The 17,824-nt window shown below is 37.5% G+C and overlaps 1 protein-coding gene across 1 annotated transcript in view; it reads right to left on the bottom strand.

The window, feature by feature from the left end:
* Window positions 1-17,824, bottom strand: part of RPS6KA6 (ribosomal protein S6 kinase A6) — a 189,577-nt gene that overhangs the window by 21,542 nt on the left and 150,211 nt on the right. Inside the window, 2 exon segments of the mRNA XM_053579038.1 lie at window positions 16,548-16,660; window positions 16,663-16,708. Coding sequence (XP_053435013.1) covers window positions 16,548-16,660; window positions 16,663-16,708 — 159 coding nt within the window.

A 17,824-nucleotide genomic window follows, 5' to 3' on the forward strand; every position in this document is an offset into this window, starting at 1 on the left:
ACTCATATCATGGTAAATGTAAGTTGGCATAGTCTAGTAAAACATAAATTTTATTTTTTTTATTCTTCTTTCTTTTTCTTATCACCTCTTATAGTTCTGGGTATCACCATGTTTTCTCTAGTTCCATTAGTAAGCTTTCTTAAAGGTTCCCAGGTGATCCACTGCACAGCCAATGTTGAGAGTCACTACTTAGGAACTATCAATTAGTATTTAGAAAAATGAGGATTAATCATCAAGTCAGCTATAGAAATTTTATTTATTTTTTTTTTTATTTTTTTTTTTTTTGTAGAGACAGAGTCTCACTGTACCGCCCTCGGGTAGAGTGCCGTGGCGTCACACGGCTCACAGCAACCTCTAACTCTTGGGCTTACGCGATTCTCTTGCCTCAGCCTCCCGAGCAGCTGGGACTACAGGCGCCCGCCACAACGCCCGGCTATTTTTTTGTTGTAGTTTGGCCGGGGCTGGGTTTGAACCCGCCACCCTCGGCATATGGGGCCGGCACCCTGCTCACTGAGCCACAGGCGCCGCCCGAAATTTTACTTATTTTTATTTTTTTCCACATCTTTGAAGGCTTTTTTTTTATTTTGTTTTGTTTTGTTTTGTATTTTGTTTGTTTGTTTGGTATTTTTGTCATTTGCTTTGATTTAGTTCTAGCTGTAGTTACTTTTTTTTAAATTTTTTTTATTGTTAAATCATAGCTGTGTACATTAGTGCAATCAAGGGGTACAATGTGCGGGTTTCATATACAATCTGAAATATTCTCATCACACTGTTCGACATAGCCTTCATGGCATTTTCTTAGTTACTGTATGTAGGAATTTGTATTCTGCATTTAGTAAGATTCGCCTGTACCCATTCTAAGATGCACCGTAGATGTGGCCCCACCCATTACCCTCCCTCCACCAAAACCTCCCACGTCTCTTCCCCTTCCTTGGCCCTTTCCCCATAATCTTGTGCTATAGTTGGGTTACAGCCTTCATGTGAAAGCTATAATTTAGCTTCATAGCAGAGCTGACTACAAAGGATACTTTTTCTTCCATTCCTGAGATACTTTGCTAAGAAGAATATGTTCCAGCTCCATCCATGTAAACATGAAAGAGGTAAAGTCTCCATCTTTCTTTAAGGCTGCATAATATTCCATGGTATACATGTACCACAATATGCTAGTCCATTCGTGGGTCGATGGACACTTGGGCTTCTTCCATGACTTAACGATTATGAATTGGGCTGCAATAAACATTCTGGTACAGATGTCTTTGTTATATTGTGACTTTTGGTCTTCTGGGTATAAACCTAGTAAAGGAATTACAGGATCGAATGGCAGGTCTATTTTTAGGTCTCTAAGTATTCTCCAAACATACCTCCAGAAGGAATGTATTAGTGTGCATTCCCACCACCAGTGTAGAAGTGTGCCCTTTTTTACACAACCACGCCAACATCTCTGGTTTTGGGATTTTGTTATGTGGGCTACTCTTACTGGGGTTAGATGGTAACTCAAAGTAGTTTTGATTTGCATTTCTCTGATGATTAAGGATGATGATCTTTTTTTCATATGTTTGTAGATTGTGCGTCTGTCTTCTATAGAGAAGTTTCTCTTCAAGTCCCTTTCCCACCCTGAGATGGGATCACGTGTTCTTTTCTTGCTAATACATTTGAGTTCTCTGTGGATTCTGGTTATTAGACCTTTATAGGAGGTATAACCTGCAAATATTTTCTCCCATTCTGAGGGCTGTCTGCTTGCTTTACTTACTATGTTCTTGGCTGTGCAGAAGCTTTTCAGTTTGATCAGGTCCCAGTAGTGTATTTTTGACACTGCTTCAATTGCCTGGGGAGTCCTCCTCATAAAATATTCACCCAGGCCGATTCCTTCAAGAGTTTTCACTGCACTTTCTTCAAGTATTTTTATAGTTTCATGTCTTAAGCTTAAATCTTTTATCCAGTGAGAGTCTATCTTAGTTAATGGTGAAAGGTGTGGGTCCAGTTTCCATCTTCTACAGGTTGCCAGCCAGTTTACCCAGCACCATTTGTTAAATAGGGAATCTTTTCCCCACTGAATGTTTTTAATTGGCTTGTCAAAGATCAAATAACGGTAAGTAGCTGGATTCATCTCTTGGTTCTCTATTCTGTTCCAGACATCTACTTCTCTGCTTTTGTGCCAGTACCATGCTGTTTTGATCACTATCAATTTATAGTACAGTCTCAGGTCTGGTAGCATGATTCCTCCTGCTTTGTTTTATTGCTGAGTAATGTTTTGGCTATTTGAGGTTTTGTCTGATTCCATATAAAACAAAGTATTATTTTTTCAAGATCTTTAAAATATGACAATTGAGCTTTAATAGGAATTGCATTAAAATTGTATATTGCTTTGGGTAGTATGGACATTTTAACAATGTTGAATCTTCCCAGCCATGAGCATGGTATGTTTTTTCATCTGTTAACATCTTCAGCTATTTCTTTTCTTAAGGTTTCATAGTTCTCTTTGTATAGCTCTTTCAAATCCTTTGTTAGGTATACTCCCAAATATTTCATCTTCTTTGGCACTACTGTGAAAGGAATAGAGTCCTTGATTGTTTGTTCGGCTTGATTATTGTTGGTATATATAAAGGCTACTGATTTATGGGTGTTAATTTTTGTAGCATGAGACATTGCTGTATTCCTTGATCACTTCTAAAAGTTTTGTAGTAGAATCCCTAGTGTTTTCCAGATATACGATCATATCATCTGCAAAGAGTGAAAGTTTGATCTCTTCTGCCCGTATGTGATTACCCTTGATCGCCTTTTCTTCCCTAATTCCAATGGCTAAAACTTCCATTACAATTTTAAAGAGCAATGGAAACAATGGGCAACTTTGCCTGGCTCCTGATCTAAGTGGAAATGATTTCAATTTAACTCCATTCAATACAATATTGCCTGTGGGTTTGCCGTAGATGGCCTCTATCAGTTTAAGAAATGTCCCTTCTATACCAATTTGCTTAAGTGTTCTGATCATGAAGGGATGCTGGATATTATCAAAAGCTTTTTCTGCATCAATTGAAAGAATAATATGGTCCTTATTTTTTAGTTTGTTATCTGTTGAATTACATTTATAGATTTACTTATATTGAATCACCCTTCAGACCCTGGGAAAAATCCCACTTGGTCATGGTGTATAATTTTTTTGATGTGTTGTTGGATTCTGTTTGTTAGGCTCTTATTGAGTATTCTAGCATCAATATTCATTAGTGATATTGGTCTATAATTTTCTTTTCTTGTTGGGTCTTTCCCTAGTTTGGGGATCAAGGTGACCTTTGCTTCATAGAATGTGTTGGGTAATATTCCTTCTTTTTCTATATTTTGGAAGAGGTTTAGTAGTATAGGTACTAGTTCTTCTTTAAAGGTTTGGTAGAATTCTGACGTAAAGCCATCTCGTCCTGGGCTTTTCTTTTTAGAGAGATTTTGTATAGTTGATGCTATTTCAGAACTTGATATAGGCCTGTTCAACATTTTCACTTCATTCTGGCTAAGTCTTGGTAGATGGCGTACTTCCAGGTATTGGTCGATTTCTTTCAGATTTTCGTATTTCTGAGATTAGAGTTTCTTGTAGTATTTGTTAAGGATTTTTTGAATTTCTGAGGGGTCTATTGTTATTTCATCATTACCATTTCTGATTGATGAAATTAGAGATTTTACTCTTTTTTTCCTGGTTAGGTTGGCCAAAGGTTGATCTATTTCATTGATCTTTTCAAAAAACCAACTTTTGGATTTATTGATCTGTTGTATAATTCTTTTGTTTTCAATTTCATTTATCTCTGCTTTGATTTTGGTTATTTCTTTTCTTCTGCTGGGTTTGGGGTTGGAATGTTCTTACTTCTCCAGTTGCTTGAGATGTCCCATTAAGTTTTAACTTCCTCTCTTTCCATTTTCTAGAGGATGGCTTTCAGTGCTATAAATTTCCCTCTTAGGGCTGCCTTTGCAGTATCCCAGAGGTTCCGGTAATTCGTATCTTGATTGTTGTTTAGTTCCAAAATTTGGTGATTTCCTTCTTAATCTCATCTATAATACATCTATCCTTCAGCATAATGTTGTTTAGCTTCCATGTTTTTGTATGGGTATGCAGGTTCCTGTTGTTACTGATTTCAACTTTTATTCCATGATGGTCTGAGAAGATGCAAGGAATAATTTCTTTTTTTTTTAATTTGCTGAGGTTAGATTTGTGGCCTAGGATGTGGTTGATTTTGGAGTATGTTCCATGGGCTGATGAGAAGAATGTGTATTCAGTTTTGTTGGGATGCAATGTTCTGTAGATGTCCATTAAGTCCAGATGTCGAATGGTTGAGTTTAAATCTAAAATTTCTTTGCTTAGCTTCTTTTTGGAGGATCTATCAGCACTGCTAAAGGGGTGTTAAAATCTCCAACTACTATGGAAGTGGAGGAAATTGACTTGCTCATGTCTGTTAGAGTTTCTCTTATAAATTGAGGTGCATTGTGGTTGAGTACATAAATATTAATAATAGATATGTCATCATATTGAGTATTACCTTTAACAAATATGAAGTGTCAATCCTTATCCTCAATTATTTTGGTTGGTTTAAAGCCTATTGCATCTGCGAACAGGATTGCAATGCCTGTTTTTTCTGCTTTCCATTTCCTGGAATATAGATGACCATCCCTTCACCTTGAGTTTATATTTGTCTTTTAATGTAAGATGTGATTCTTGGATGCAGCAGATATCTGGCTTGAGTTTTTGTATCCAGTCAGCCAACCTGTGCCTCTTTAGAGGACAGTTTAAACCATTCACATTAATTGAGAATATTGATAAGCCTTTCGTGAGTCCATTGGACATTTTTAATCCTTTTGCGACTGTGGAAGTTGGCATTTAATCCAAATTTTCTGGGTGAGTTACTTTTGTGGTGGAGGATTACGCTGGTCTTTATGGAGGATAGGTCTGAGAATATCCTGGAGAGCTGGTTTAGTTGTGGCAAATTTCTTCAACATGTGAATGTCATTGAAGTATTTAATTTCTCCATCATAAATGAAACTCAGTTTAGCTGGGTATAGGATCCTGGGTTGAAAGTTATTTTGTTTTAGGAGATGAAAAGTCGATGACCATCCTCTTCTAGCTTGAAATGTTTCAGCAGAGAGATCTACTGTTATTCTAATATTCTTCCCCTTGTAGGTAATGGTTTTCTTTCATCTTGCAGCTTTCAGAATTGTCTCCTTCATATTAACTTTAGTGAAATTGATTATGATGAGTCTGGGGGATATCTTATTTGGGTTGAGTCATGCTGGAGTTCTGAAACTGTCTGCTATCTGAATTTCAGAATCTCTTGGCATATATGGAAATTTCTCCTTCATAATCTCATGGAGAAAAGACTCTGTGCCGTGTCAAGCCACTTTGTTGCTTTTGGGGATCCCTATAAGATGAATATTGGTTTTCTTCTAATTATCCCAGAGCTCTCTGAGAGAGTGATCTGTTTTTGCCCTCCATTTCTCATCCTCTTTGAGAGTTTGGGAGCATTTGAAAACTTTGTCTTCAATGTCAGAAATCCTTTCTTCTGCTTGCTCCATTCTGTTACTGAGGGATTCTACTGTGTTTCTCAGATGTTTGAGGGATGCAAATTCTTGTCTCAATGTGTCAAAATCTTTGGTCATTTGGTCTTTGAATTTGTTGAATTCTTGAGATATCTTTTGGGTTACTGCTTGGAGTTCTAATTCAATCTTATTTGCTATCCAGATTCTGAATTCGATTTCTGACATCTCAGCTATTTGTTTGTTCATGGGATCTTGTGCTGTGTCTGCCCCATTGATCCTTGGGGGAGTTTATGTACTCCGATTATTCATATTGCCAGAGTTTTTCTGTTGATTTCACCTCATGATTGTTTTTCACCATTGCCTCTGGCTGTCCTCAGAGTTGCAGAGGTGTCTCTCCAAGATTAGATCCCAGCAGGATCACTCTATTGTTGCTTGATCTTTGTACGGAGTGACCCTGTGTAGTTCCTCTGGGGCTGCTCCATCTAGGGAGTTCTGGTTGGGCAAGCAGCTCTGGAGTGTGACACACCCGGATCCAGCAACAGGGCGGGAGGTGGTGCGCATGGTTCTGGGAGTGCCTGGCCCCCAGGAACTTTGGCACAGAGAGCCCAAGGCTCCAGCAGTCTCTGGCCAGGATAAGGGCTCTGAGTATATGCAGGGAGGGCTCCAGAGGGCATGCAGCTACCAGTATCCCTGGCCAGATGTGCATGCCCACGTGGAGGCTGGGAGGACACAGAAGGGAGGGCGGAGGGTTGCATGGCTCCCGCAGTTCCTGGTCATGGCATGTAGATGCCCGGTTGGTGCAGGGTCGTGGCACAGGTCTTATGGATGTCCAGGCAGCACCAAGCCCAGGAATTTGAGGTTGCTATGGGCTGTGACACCACGGCACTCTGCCCAGGGCAACAGTCCGAGCCTCCAGTGCGCCAAAACCGTCTCACTCTGCCCCTAAAGGTTAAGGCTGTAAGGCAGCTCAGTCCCTGCTTTTAGGCTGCTCAGTTGATAGGCTACTAGGTCCCACCTGCTCCTTGCTCTGAGACCCGGAGGGTGGAGCTTGCAGGGGCAGTTCTCTCACACAATGGCTCCCTGCAGCCCAGCACAGTGGCTCTGTCTGGGGCCCCAGACAATGCCCAAAGTTCTCCGCACTCCTGCCTAAGCTCTCCCCAAGGCAGTTCAACTGAGTGCCAAGTCCAAAAACACTGAAACAGTTCACAGGTAAGGCTTTTTCTGTTTGCAGTCTCAGTGCTGCTTGTACTCATGGTTGCCGGCGTGATTAGGTCGCTCAAAGACACGCAACCACTTGCCAGTTTCCCACTGCTTTTGTCCTCCTCTTGGGGTCCAGAAGTCCTTTGCTGACTCACTGTATCCTCAAAGGGATGATTATAGGCAGATATCACCAGCCAGAGATGTCTGGAGTCTTATCTCCCCAGACTTACCATGCCCAGGTGCAGGGAAGCTGTTACGCGGTCTCCATCTTTAATCCAATCTCAGAAATTTTATACTCTCATAATCTTACAACTAATGAGAAGGACAGAGTTGCACAGGAAGTATCACATTCCTTATAGGGATGACCATAAAAACTTGTTTTAAATTTACCAAAAACTTAAATACATTTTGTATGGGTAAAGAAGAGGCAGTCCACTTTTGTCTTAGAGTTAGTTGCAACACTGTGTAACAGTGAAAACAGGAGTCAGATTTCTCCTAACATGAAGTAATACACTGTTGAGGTGATGAATAGCCTAACTGCTGTGATTCAATAATTACATATTTTAAGTTTGTGTTAAAATATCACATGTTCCCCATAAATATGTACAATATGTATCCATAATAATTAAAAATAAAAACACAGGGCGGCACCTGTGGCTCAAAGGAGTAGGGCACTGGCCCCATATGCCAGAGGTAGCGGGTTCAAACCAGCCCCGCCAAAAACTGCAAAAAAAAATTAAAAAAATAAATAATAAATAAATAAATAAATAAAAACACAAAAAATAGAAAAATGAGAGTGAGTTAGTTATCACAAGAGTAGACTTTTTTTTTTTTTTTTTGTAGAGACAGAGTCTCACTTTATGGCCCTCGGTAGAGTGCCATGGCATCACACGGCTCACAGCAACCTCCAACTCCTGGGCTTAAGCGATTCTCTTGCCTCAGCCTCCCGAGTAGCTGGGACTACAGGTGCCCACCACAACACCCAGCTATTTTTTGGTTGCAGTTCAGCCGGGGCCGGGTTTGAACCCGCCACACTTGGTATATGGGGCTGGCACCTTACTGAGTGAGCCACAGGTGCCATCCAAGAGTTGACTTTTATAAAAAGGAGTTTGGTCCCTTCTTACATTCTTGTGAGTTCTCTCTTGCACGTGATGTCATCTGTCATAGGATGATGCAGCAACAAGGCCTTCACCAGATGGGGTCCTGTGATCTGATCTTGGACTTCCCATCCCACAGATACATGATTTAGTCAAGAGCCAAATAAATTTCTATTGTTTGCAATTTTTAATTAAAAAATAAAGGGAAAAAGCAGTATAGTGCAATAAATGAAAGAGTACAGAGGGTGTGGTTCACACCTTTTTACTTTCACCAAGTTAAATACAAAAACAGAAGTTACAATGAAAGTAGTTATTGCCATGAGCTTTCTGATTCCCAAAGTTAGCAGACAGTAACATACACAGAAATACTCATCCTTTGCTTTGAAATTCAAATTAATTCATATTTAGAACAAAATATATAACAGCCCAGAGCCAGAGCAAATAAAGGTAACTACAGAATTACTTTATCAAGAGATGTAAAACATCCCTCAACTTTATTGTAAGCTCCATAAATTCAGGGACATTCTTAGATTTAAGTATGTATTAAATATCACTTGAGTAAGAATGGATTTTTCTTTATAAAAATAAAATATTTTAGAGCTATATTAAGTTTTATAACATAGGTATAACAGCAAACCACATCTACTAAGTAAACCTTCAGATGTTGATTTAACTGATGCATATACTAAGAGTGAATGAATAGTCTCTCCTTATTGTTAAGCTAAAATTGTAATAATCAGTTGATCTTTTAGCAAACAAAAATTCCTCATGCACTGTGATGAAAGAAGTGTAACTTCTTAACTGCTATTGTTTCTTGAAATGTCTCTATGGACACTGAAACCTTTCTGATTCTATTTTAAAATTGAATGGCATTTTATATATATGATATACATATCATATACATATATATAAACATATATTTTACTAATATTTATTGAAAGAGTCTGAAATTTTATCTATTTATTTATTTATTTTTTGAAGACAGAGTCTCACTATGTCATCTTTGATAGAGTGCCATGACATCACAGGTCACAGAAACCTCAATCTCTTGGGCATAAGTGATTCTCTTGCCTCAGCCTCCCAAGTAGCTGGGACTACAGGCACCCACCACAAGTCTGGCTATTTTTTGTTGCAGTTGTCATTGTTGATTAGCTGGCCCAGGCTGAGTTCATACCCATCACCCTCAGTGTATGTGGCTGGAGCCATAATCATTGTGCTATAGGCGCCGAGCCAAGAGTCTGAAATTTTTGAAACAAACCTTATAAAAATGCCCTCTTTAATTCATTCAGAATAATTTATAAATATTTAATGATTCCTAGCAGAGCCTTGAGGATTCAATAACAAAACTTTCAAAGCATTTTGAAAATACAAATACTAGCCAAAGGTAGTTCAGTCACTAGTTATGGAGAAATGATTTTCACATGCCCGCCTGAAAACCTTCGCTTATGACAATGGTGAAAGTGTCCACTACAATGGAAATTGGTTTGGGTAATAGGCAATAACAGGCTGTATTCTACTTTGTGGATTTCCACCTATTCTAAAATATTTACCTAATGATTAACCTAAAAATGTTTATCTAACCATTAATCTAAACAAGGGAACAGAGATATGCTACATATTTTTTATTTTAATGTCTATTTTTGAGATGTTAATTTTGGACATATTTACCTCTAACCTTTTTCCAGTGAGAAGTTTCCATAGTATTAAGGAGTTTAGCTCTATAAAATTAAGTCAATATTAAAAATTGTTCACTAAAATGGTTATTCTTTATACTGTTATGTCTACTGCATAATTGTATTAGAATATTTACAATGACCATAAAAGCTATATTAAACAGGCTATCACTAACTCAAACATTCTATCCTCATATCCTAAATTCCATTGAAATGTGCTAGAAAAGGTTACATCTATATATCTATCTATCTATATATCTATCTATAGATATATAGATAGATAGATATAAAATATATATATAGATAGATAGATATTTTTTTTTTTTTAGTCCAGGGTATTATCTCACATACTTTAGGGCAGTTCAATAACTCCCTGTTTTATTATGTGTCTCAATTTCTATTTTGGGAAATATACTTTCTATTTGTTGCAACATGATAAAAATTTGTACATTAAATAGTCTATGAATTTTATTAAAATACAGATAAAAACACATTCCCCAGATATATACATACTTTCTTTTAGGATGAATAACTATAAAAAGCCTATAAAGCAAACATTCTTTTTTTATTTTTTTATTTTTTATTTTTTTTTATTAAATCATAGCTGTGTACATTGATATGATCATGGGGCATCATACACTAGCTTCATAGACCATTTGACACATTTTCATCACAATGGTCAACATAGCCTTCCTAGCATTTTCTCAGTTACTGTGCCAAGATATTTACATTCCACATTTACCAAGTTTGGCATATACGCCTGTAAGATGCACTGCAGGTGTAATCCCTGCCATTACCCACCACCCTCTTCCCTCCCCTCCCTTTCTCCCTTCCTCCTATTCTTAGGTTGTAACTGGGTTATAGCTTTCATGTGAAAGCCCCAAATTAGTTTCATAGTAGGGCTGATAAATTGGGTACTTTTTCTTCCATTCTTGAGATACTTTACTGAGAAGAATATTTTCCAGCTCCATCCATGTAAACATGAAAGAGGTAAACTCTCCATTTTTCTTTAAGGCTGCATAATACTCCATGGTGTACATATACCACAATTTATTAATCCATTCGTGGATCGATGGGCACTCGGGCTTTTTCCATGACTTAGCAATTATGAATAGGGCTGCAATAAACATTCTGGTACAAATATCTTTGTTATGGTGTGATTTTTGGTCTTCTGGGTATATGCCTAGCAGAGGAATTACAGGATTGAATGGCAGATCTATTTTTAGATCTCTAAGTCTTCTCCATATCTCTTTCCAAAAGGAATGTATTAATTTGCATTCCCAACAGCAGTGCAGAAGTTTTCCCTTTTCTCCACATCCACGCCAACATCTCTGGTTTTGAGATTTTGTGATATAGGCTAGTCTCACTGGAGTTAGATGATATCTCAAAGTAGTTTTGATTTGCATTTCTCTGATGATTAAAGATGATGAGCACTTTTTCATATGTCTGAAGGCCGTGCGCCTGTCTTCTTCAGAGAAGTTTCTCTTCAAATCCCTTGCCCAGCCTGCGATTGGATCTCTTGTTCTTTTCTTGCTAATGCGTTTGAGTTCTCTGTGGATTCTGGTTATTAAACCTTTATCGGAGACATAACCTGCAAATATCTTCTCCCATTCTGAGGGCTGTTTGCTTGCTTTACTTACTGTGTTCTTGGCTGTGCAGAAGCTTTTTAGTTTGATCAAGTCCCAGTAGTGTATTTTTGAAGCTGCTTCGATTGCCCGGGGTGTCCTCCTCATAAAATACTCACCCAGACCGATTTCTTCAAGGGTTTTCCCTGCACTCTCCTCTAGTATTTTTATAGTTTCATGTCTTAAGTTTAAATATTTAATCCAATGAGAGTCTATCTTAGTTAATGGTGAAAGGTGTGGGTCCAATTTCAGTCTTAAACATTCTGCCTGTCACTCAATATCAATATCCTAAAGAAAGATTATAAAATTTCACAGTGGAAGTTTTGTGTTAATATATCCCTCACCTCATTTAGTTAATTATTGTGTTAAGACATTTATACTCTATGCTTAATAGATTCAAATTGTACCCTTGCAATATGCACAATGGGTTTGATCCCACCATCCACTCTAAGCATTCATATCCTAATTGTATATGAAATCAGCACATTGTACTCCATAAATGCATTAATGTATACATGATCTATGTGTTTATGATTTAATTGGAAAAAAAGAAGAAAGTTTTTTGTTATTGAAAAATTGTAGCAGACCATATAAAGGAGAAGTGAAAATTAAGCTCAGAACACTCTGTAAATTTAAGAAAAACCTGTGATATAACATCTTGGTAACACCTTGATGATAAGGGCATGAGGAAGGGATTCTTATCTCCTTAACATGAGAGCATGCGCGATGAGAACATCAGTACTTGTCAGTCTCTACACCTGTGGTGCAAATAGCCACAGGGTCACGTCTATAAGTAGCCGCAGGAGAGGTTAGTCTATGTTCAGTTCTCATTCTTTCATAGACTTGCTCACTCTAACTCTTTCACTACTCTTGTTTGGAGACTACCATCTCGGTGCCCTTCTATAAAGACTGCTAAGATTCACTCTCCTACTAAGACTATTTCTCTCCCTCAAAGACTATTTCTCTTTCTCTCCCTTCTGCTAATCCAAATAGCCCTAAGTCACCTAAGGGGAGTTGATCCCAAGCAAGGTAGCACAGTGGTCTGGGTCTGGACAATAGATAAGCCAGGGCAAGAAACCTGGCCAGTCCCAGGCCTCAGTAAGTCGCGATAAGGATGGGATAGTGGAAGCCACTGGAAAATGGTATAGTTGGCAGGATAGTAGATGCAGACCAAAGGGAAAATAGGCTTGTAGCAAAGAAAAGAAAAAGAGAAAGGAGAAATCTCTCTCTCTCTCTCTCTCTCGCAAATATCTCTGCGAAGATATTTGCAGGTTATGTCTCCGATAAAGGTTTAATAACCAGAATCCACAGAGAACTCAAACGCATTAGCAAGAAAAGAACAAGGGATCCAATCGCAGGCTGGGCAAGGGATTTGAAGAGAAACTTCTCTGAAGAAGACAGGCGCGCGGCCTTCAGACATATGAAAAAGTGCTCATCATCTTTAATCATCAGAGAAATGCAAATCAAAACTACTTTGAGATATCATCTAACTCCAGTGAGACTAGCCTATATCACAAAATCTCAAAACCAGAGATGTTGGCGTGTATGTGGAGAAAAGGGAAAACTTCTGCACTTCACTCATATATATATATATATATAGAGAGAAGAAATATATAAGAAAAAGATAGCCAACAACAGGCCTTCCTCATTTAGTTTCTTCCCTTCTCTCCTGTGCTTTCTCTTTCCAAATCTTAATCACCTCTTCTGTGAAGTGGCTTGGAAAAAGCAGACAAAAGCCTTTAGAAACAAAAGGGAAAGAGGAAAGATAGATTTCAGGAATAAAAAACACCTTTAGCAAAAAATAAGCCCTTAGACTCAGAGGTGAGAATAGCCTTCAGCAGATAAAAATAGCAAAGGGAGGAAGAAATACATAAAAATTAAAAAGAAAGAGAGAAAAGAATTTGGGGAACATGTCGTAAGAGCTCATAGGTTAGGGAAAAGTGCCTCTAACTGCCTTCCCCTTTATCAACATCCACTCTCAGCAGGAAGTAGCTTTGGAAAAATTAATCCCCCCTGTCCCTTTAAGGAAGTCAAAGGTTCTATTTGAGGGGAAGGATTGTAAAAGGCAAAAGAATGGCTGAGAGGAAAAGGTGGAAAAATAAATCATGGCAAATGACATAAAAGATCAGATTGAACAGCGAAAGACAAGATTAAATAGTTGGAACACCGGATGAATAATCTTACAGTTGAAGCCAATAAACACAATATCATCATGGCAACTCAGATTAAGCAGTCAGAAGATCAGTTAAGAAATCCTCCAATCAGAATTAAATGCCATAAGTGTGGGAAGCTAAGCCCTGTGATCAAGGAATGTTGGGAAAAGAAAAGAATATAGAAATCCAATGAAAAGGATGATCTCTCTTTTAGTGATCAAGGGAAACAAAAACCAATAAACTTCCAGGTACATGTCTCAGGAAAAAGGATTGCTCCTCTCAATTTAATGATAATAGAACATCTTTATTGTAGGGAAATTATCAGTTGGGCCCAAGTCAGTATCCACTGGTAAAAGATACAAATAAAGAAATTAAAACAATGTAGTTTCAATAACACCAGCATTTCAAACTGTTCTTTGGTAAAATAGTATAATTCATTCTATCTTATGCCAAGGGAGGATCCTGCCCACAGTGTACTGGACCTTTGGCACCCCAGAGATGATTCTGGGGAAGTTAAAACAGTAAATTAAATAAGCATTTTAAACTATTATTTGGAAAAACAATATAATTCATTCAATTCTTTGCCAAGGGAGGATCCTGCCTGCAGTGTGCCAGACCTTTGGTACCCCAAAGAAATATGGGGGAATTAAACCAGACTAATAAATGACAGTGGAGAAAAAATAGATAAACCAAATTATTTTCTCGTGTATCCTACATAGCCCACTTCTTGATGGCTTGTACTGTGTGGCGTGTCCCAGCTGACGGCTTGGACACAGACTGAAGGAGACAAAGACACCCAGAGTAAGTGAACCCTTCAGAAGATGGCAAGAGGGAGTAAGAAAGGTCATGCAAAATTGGACAAGCGAACTTTGAACCACGTAGGGACACTCCATTTGAAAAAAAGGTCTGGATTCAACTAGCAAAGGAAAAACTCTGCAGGAAAAGCAGTGCCTTTGTTTGCCAGCAACTGAAGGCAGAAAGTGGCAAAAGGCATACTTTAGTTCACCAGCTACTAAAGGCAGAGGTAGCAAAAGGCAGTGAAAGCAATAGGATCTTTGCTACCAAAGACCACAAGAAAAGTGGAACTGTTGGTCACCACCTACTGGCCGAGGTAGCAACAGGTGGTACCCGCAGTAAGATCCTTGCTAACAAAGGCCACAAAAAAAGCAGGATATTTGTTTGTCCATTAATTACAATTCATTTAGCAAAGGAAAAGCTTCACAAGGGAAGCAAGATCTTTGTTTGGAATTTAACAATTTATAATAGACGAAATGGAAATTGTATTCTCTCAGATAAAGATTTTCCCAGCTTGAAAGACTTTTAAAGAAAATAATACTTTAATCACTACCTTTTCCCTAGTGGCAGCTGAAGCTTGAGTTAGATATGGGGCTCCACCACTTAAAGAGCCTGCCACCTGGAGTTCAGAATCTTGATAATCATCTTATATTCCTTATTCTTTTGCGTAGCAAGAGAAGGTGCTGAACAACAAGAACAACTGACCTTGTCATACTAGAAATTATCTTAAAATACACAAAAAGGGGGAGTATGTAGCAGACCATATAAAGAAGAAACGAGAATTAAGCTCAGAACACTCTGTAAATATAAGAAACACCTGTGATATAACAGCTCCATAACACCTTGGTGATAAAGGCATGGGGAAGAAATTCGACTCTCCTTAACACAAGAGCATGTGAGATGAGAACATCAGTGTTTGGCAGTATCTATACCTTTGGTGCAAATAGTCACAAGATCACATCTTTAAGTAGCCGCAGGAGAGGTTAGTCCAGGGTCAGTTCTTATTCTTTCACAGACTCACTCACTCTAACCTTTCACTCCTTCTGCTTGGAGAACACCATCTGGTGCCCTTCTATGAAGATTGCTAAGATTCACTCTCCTACTAAGACTATTTCTCTCCCCCAAAGACTGTTTCTCTTTCTCTTCCTTCTGCTAAGATGAATAGCCCTCAGGCACCTAAGGGGAGTTGATACTGAGTAAGGTAGCACAGTGGACTGCCTCTGGACAATAGATAAGCTGGGGCTGGAGACCTGGCCAGTCCTGGCCCCAACAAGTGGCAACGAGGATGGCATAATGGAAGCCACTGGCAGAAAACTATTTTTTCTATTTTTATAATTAGAAAAAATATATTTTCTAGTAGCTACTTTAAAATATAGATTGATTGATATTAACTTATTTATATTAAAATACAAATGGCTTATAATGATATATCTAGTATTACCTGATACTACCCTGAAAAGGCTAGTATTTGATATAAAAATAAAATCATAAAATACACATGTATTTGAGATAGGTATTCATCTTTACATTATGTTACTGTGCTTCTGGTTTGGCAACTTTGATTTTTTTCAAACCTGAAGGATTTTAGGTATTTTGATTTCTATTGAACATGTGATCATTTATATCTGTTAGCATTATGCATAACATACATAAAGAGTTCCTGACTTACAAATAAAATTCTTATGAAAAATGTATATGGCCAATGCCATTCCTTGATTCATTTTTTCCCAACCCTACTTTCACTGCTATGGAAATTGATACTGTCATAGCACCCATTCCCATGATCAGAACTCACTGTTGTACATTCCCAAATGTAAATGTGTACCCTTGACACCCTCTAGTCCAACTTTCCTAGCTCTTCCCCCTTGAGATATGTGTACAAACATTATTTGCCAAGAAAAATCTCTAAGGCTGACAAAAAAAAAAAATTCCAGTGAGGCTTTTTTATCTAGGAATTAAGAGATCCTAAAGACAATAGGGGATGGCACTGCCCCACATGTTATGTATAATGCTAACTGATATAAACTATCTTATGTTCAGTACAAACTAAAATATATGAAAATCTACCCAAGCTTTGTTACTAAGTGAATTCTGGGTCTTGAATAAGTGATTTATCATTTAAGTACTTTGAGCCTCAGTTTCTTTATTTAAAATATGTAATATGTTGAAGTTGTAGCTATCTTTATTCTACTTTCCAGTTATAAAATGATATGATTTTTAGATTAGTTACAAATTTTATTTGTAACTCAACAGAAAAAAAGTAGACTCATTATTATATTCAGGTTGGTTTTAGATGGCAGGTGCTAGTCTGGGTATTTATATTAGGGATTATCAGAATTCACTAATATTAACATGTTGCTTTCTAGTTGTGAAAGAGTAAGATAACTCATCTTTTATGTGTCTACTGTAACATATATATGACATCACATACATTCAAGTAAAGGAAAAGAATGAAAGTTTTTATATAAAAATACTGAAGTTTTTAAAGAATACCTCAGGTGCTACAAAGTTTGCAGTATAGCATGGAGTTAAAAGAAGTCCATTTTCTCCTCAAAGTTGTTTTGCAAACCCAAAATCACAGATCCTAATTGAGTCTGCATTGGCCATTCATCCACATACAAAATATTACTAGGTTTAAGATCACGATGAACAACCTCAAACATGAAAGAAAGAAGCATTAAATTTCTATAACTAAATATCTACAAAATAAAACATTTTTAAACGTACATCTAAAAAAAAATAAACTTTCCCAATTACAGGATTTTGAAAATGACATATTTTCTAACCTTAAAAGCCGCACATATACACAGGACATCTATCAGATAAATGCATTCACTAGTTTCTGTTCAAACCACCAGTTTTGTTAATCCTTTCCCATCTCAAAAATATCCAAACTAAATTCTCAGTTCCACTTTCGGATATAATGGAATAAGACCCTACCCAACACCCCCTTCCCTGCAGTAAACAATTATAAAACCTGTATATAATACAAAAAGCAACTACCTGAAGGTACTGAAGAATGAACTGATGCAGATAGACTCTTGGTTGAAGGAGGGAATACAGGGAGCTATACAAGTAGGTTCCCAAATCTGTGGCTTTTAGCCTGAGGTTAAGTAGAGTTCCTATGGTACACAGTGATGGTGAAGACATTGTGGAAAAACCCACAGTCTTTCTGGCCTGGAGGACCACAAAAGAGATACTAGAAAATTGTAAATGCTGAGTGGGGAAATACTGTAAATTAAAGAGCCAAACTGATAGTTGAATAAAAAATGTGTGGAAAAGGGTCAAAGCAGTTCATATAAAGACAAATGATAAAAATAAAGATTAGAGCTGCTGCCCCACCAAAAAAGAGTTTTCAGTTCAAGTCCATCCAAGAAAATTACCAACTTAAACAAAAGAAACAATAATAACCATTGGCGAAAAATAACAGAATGCAAAAACTTCTATAATAATATTATAATGTTAAAAATAGCATCCAAAATTATTTGATATAAAAAGAACCAAGAAAATAGAATACAGTGTCTAAATAAAAGAAACCCAATAAATTCTAACTCTAGGATCAACCGTACTGGAACTAACAGACAAGGATTTTAAAGTTCCTATTACAAGTATTCTCAATAAAGTAAAACAAAACATAATTTTGCTGCCTGACACTCTCAGCAAAATAATAGCAAGTCTCAGCAGAAAAACAGAAACAACGAAGAACCAAATGGCTGGGTACAGTGGCTCAGGCATGTAATTCTAGTACTTTGGGAAGCTGAGACAGAAGG

This window comes from Nycticebus coucang, chromosome X (genome assembly GCF_027406575.1).
Source record: "Nycticebus coucang isolate mNycCou1 chromosome X, mNycCou1.pri, whole genome shotgun sequence".
Classification (NCBI taxonomy): domain Eukaryota; kingdom Metazoa; phylum Chordata; class Mammalia; order Primates; family Lorisidae; genus Nycticebus; species Nycticebus coucang.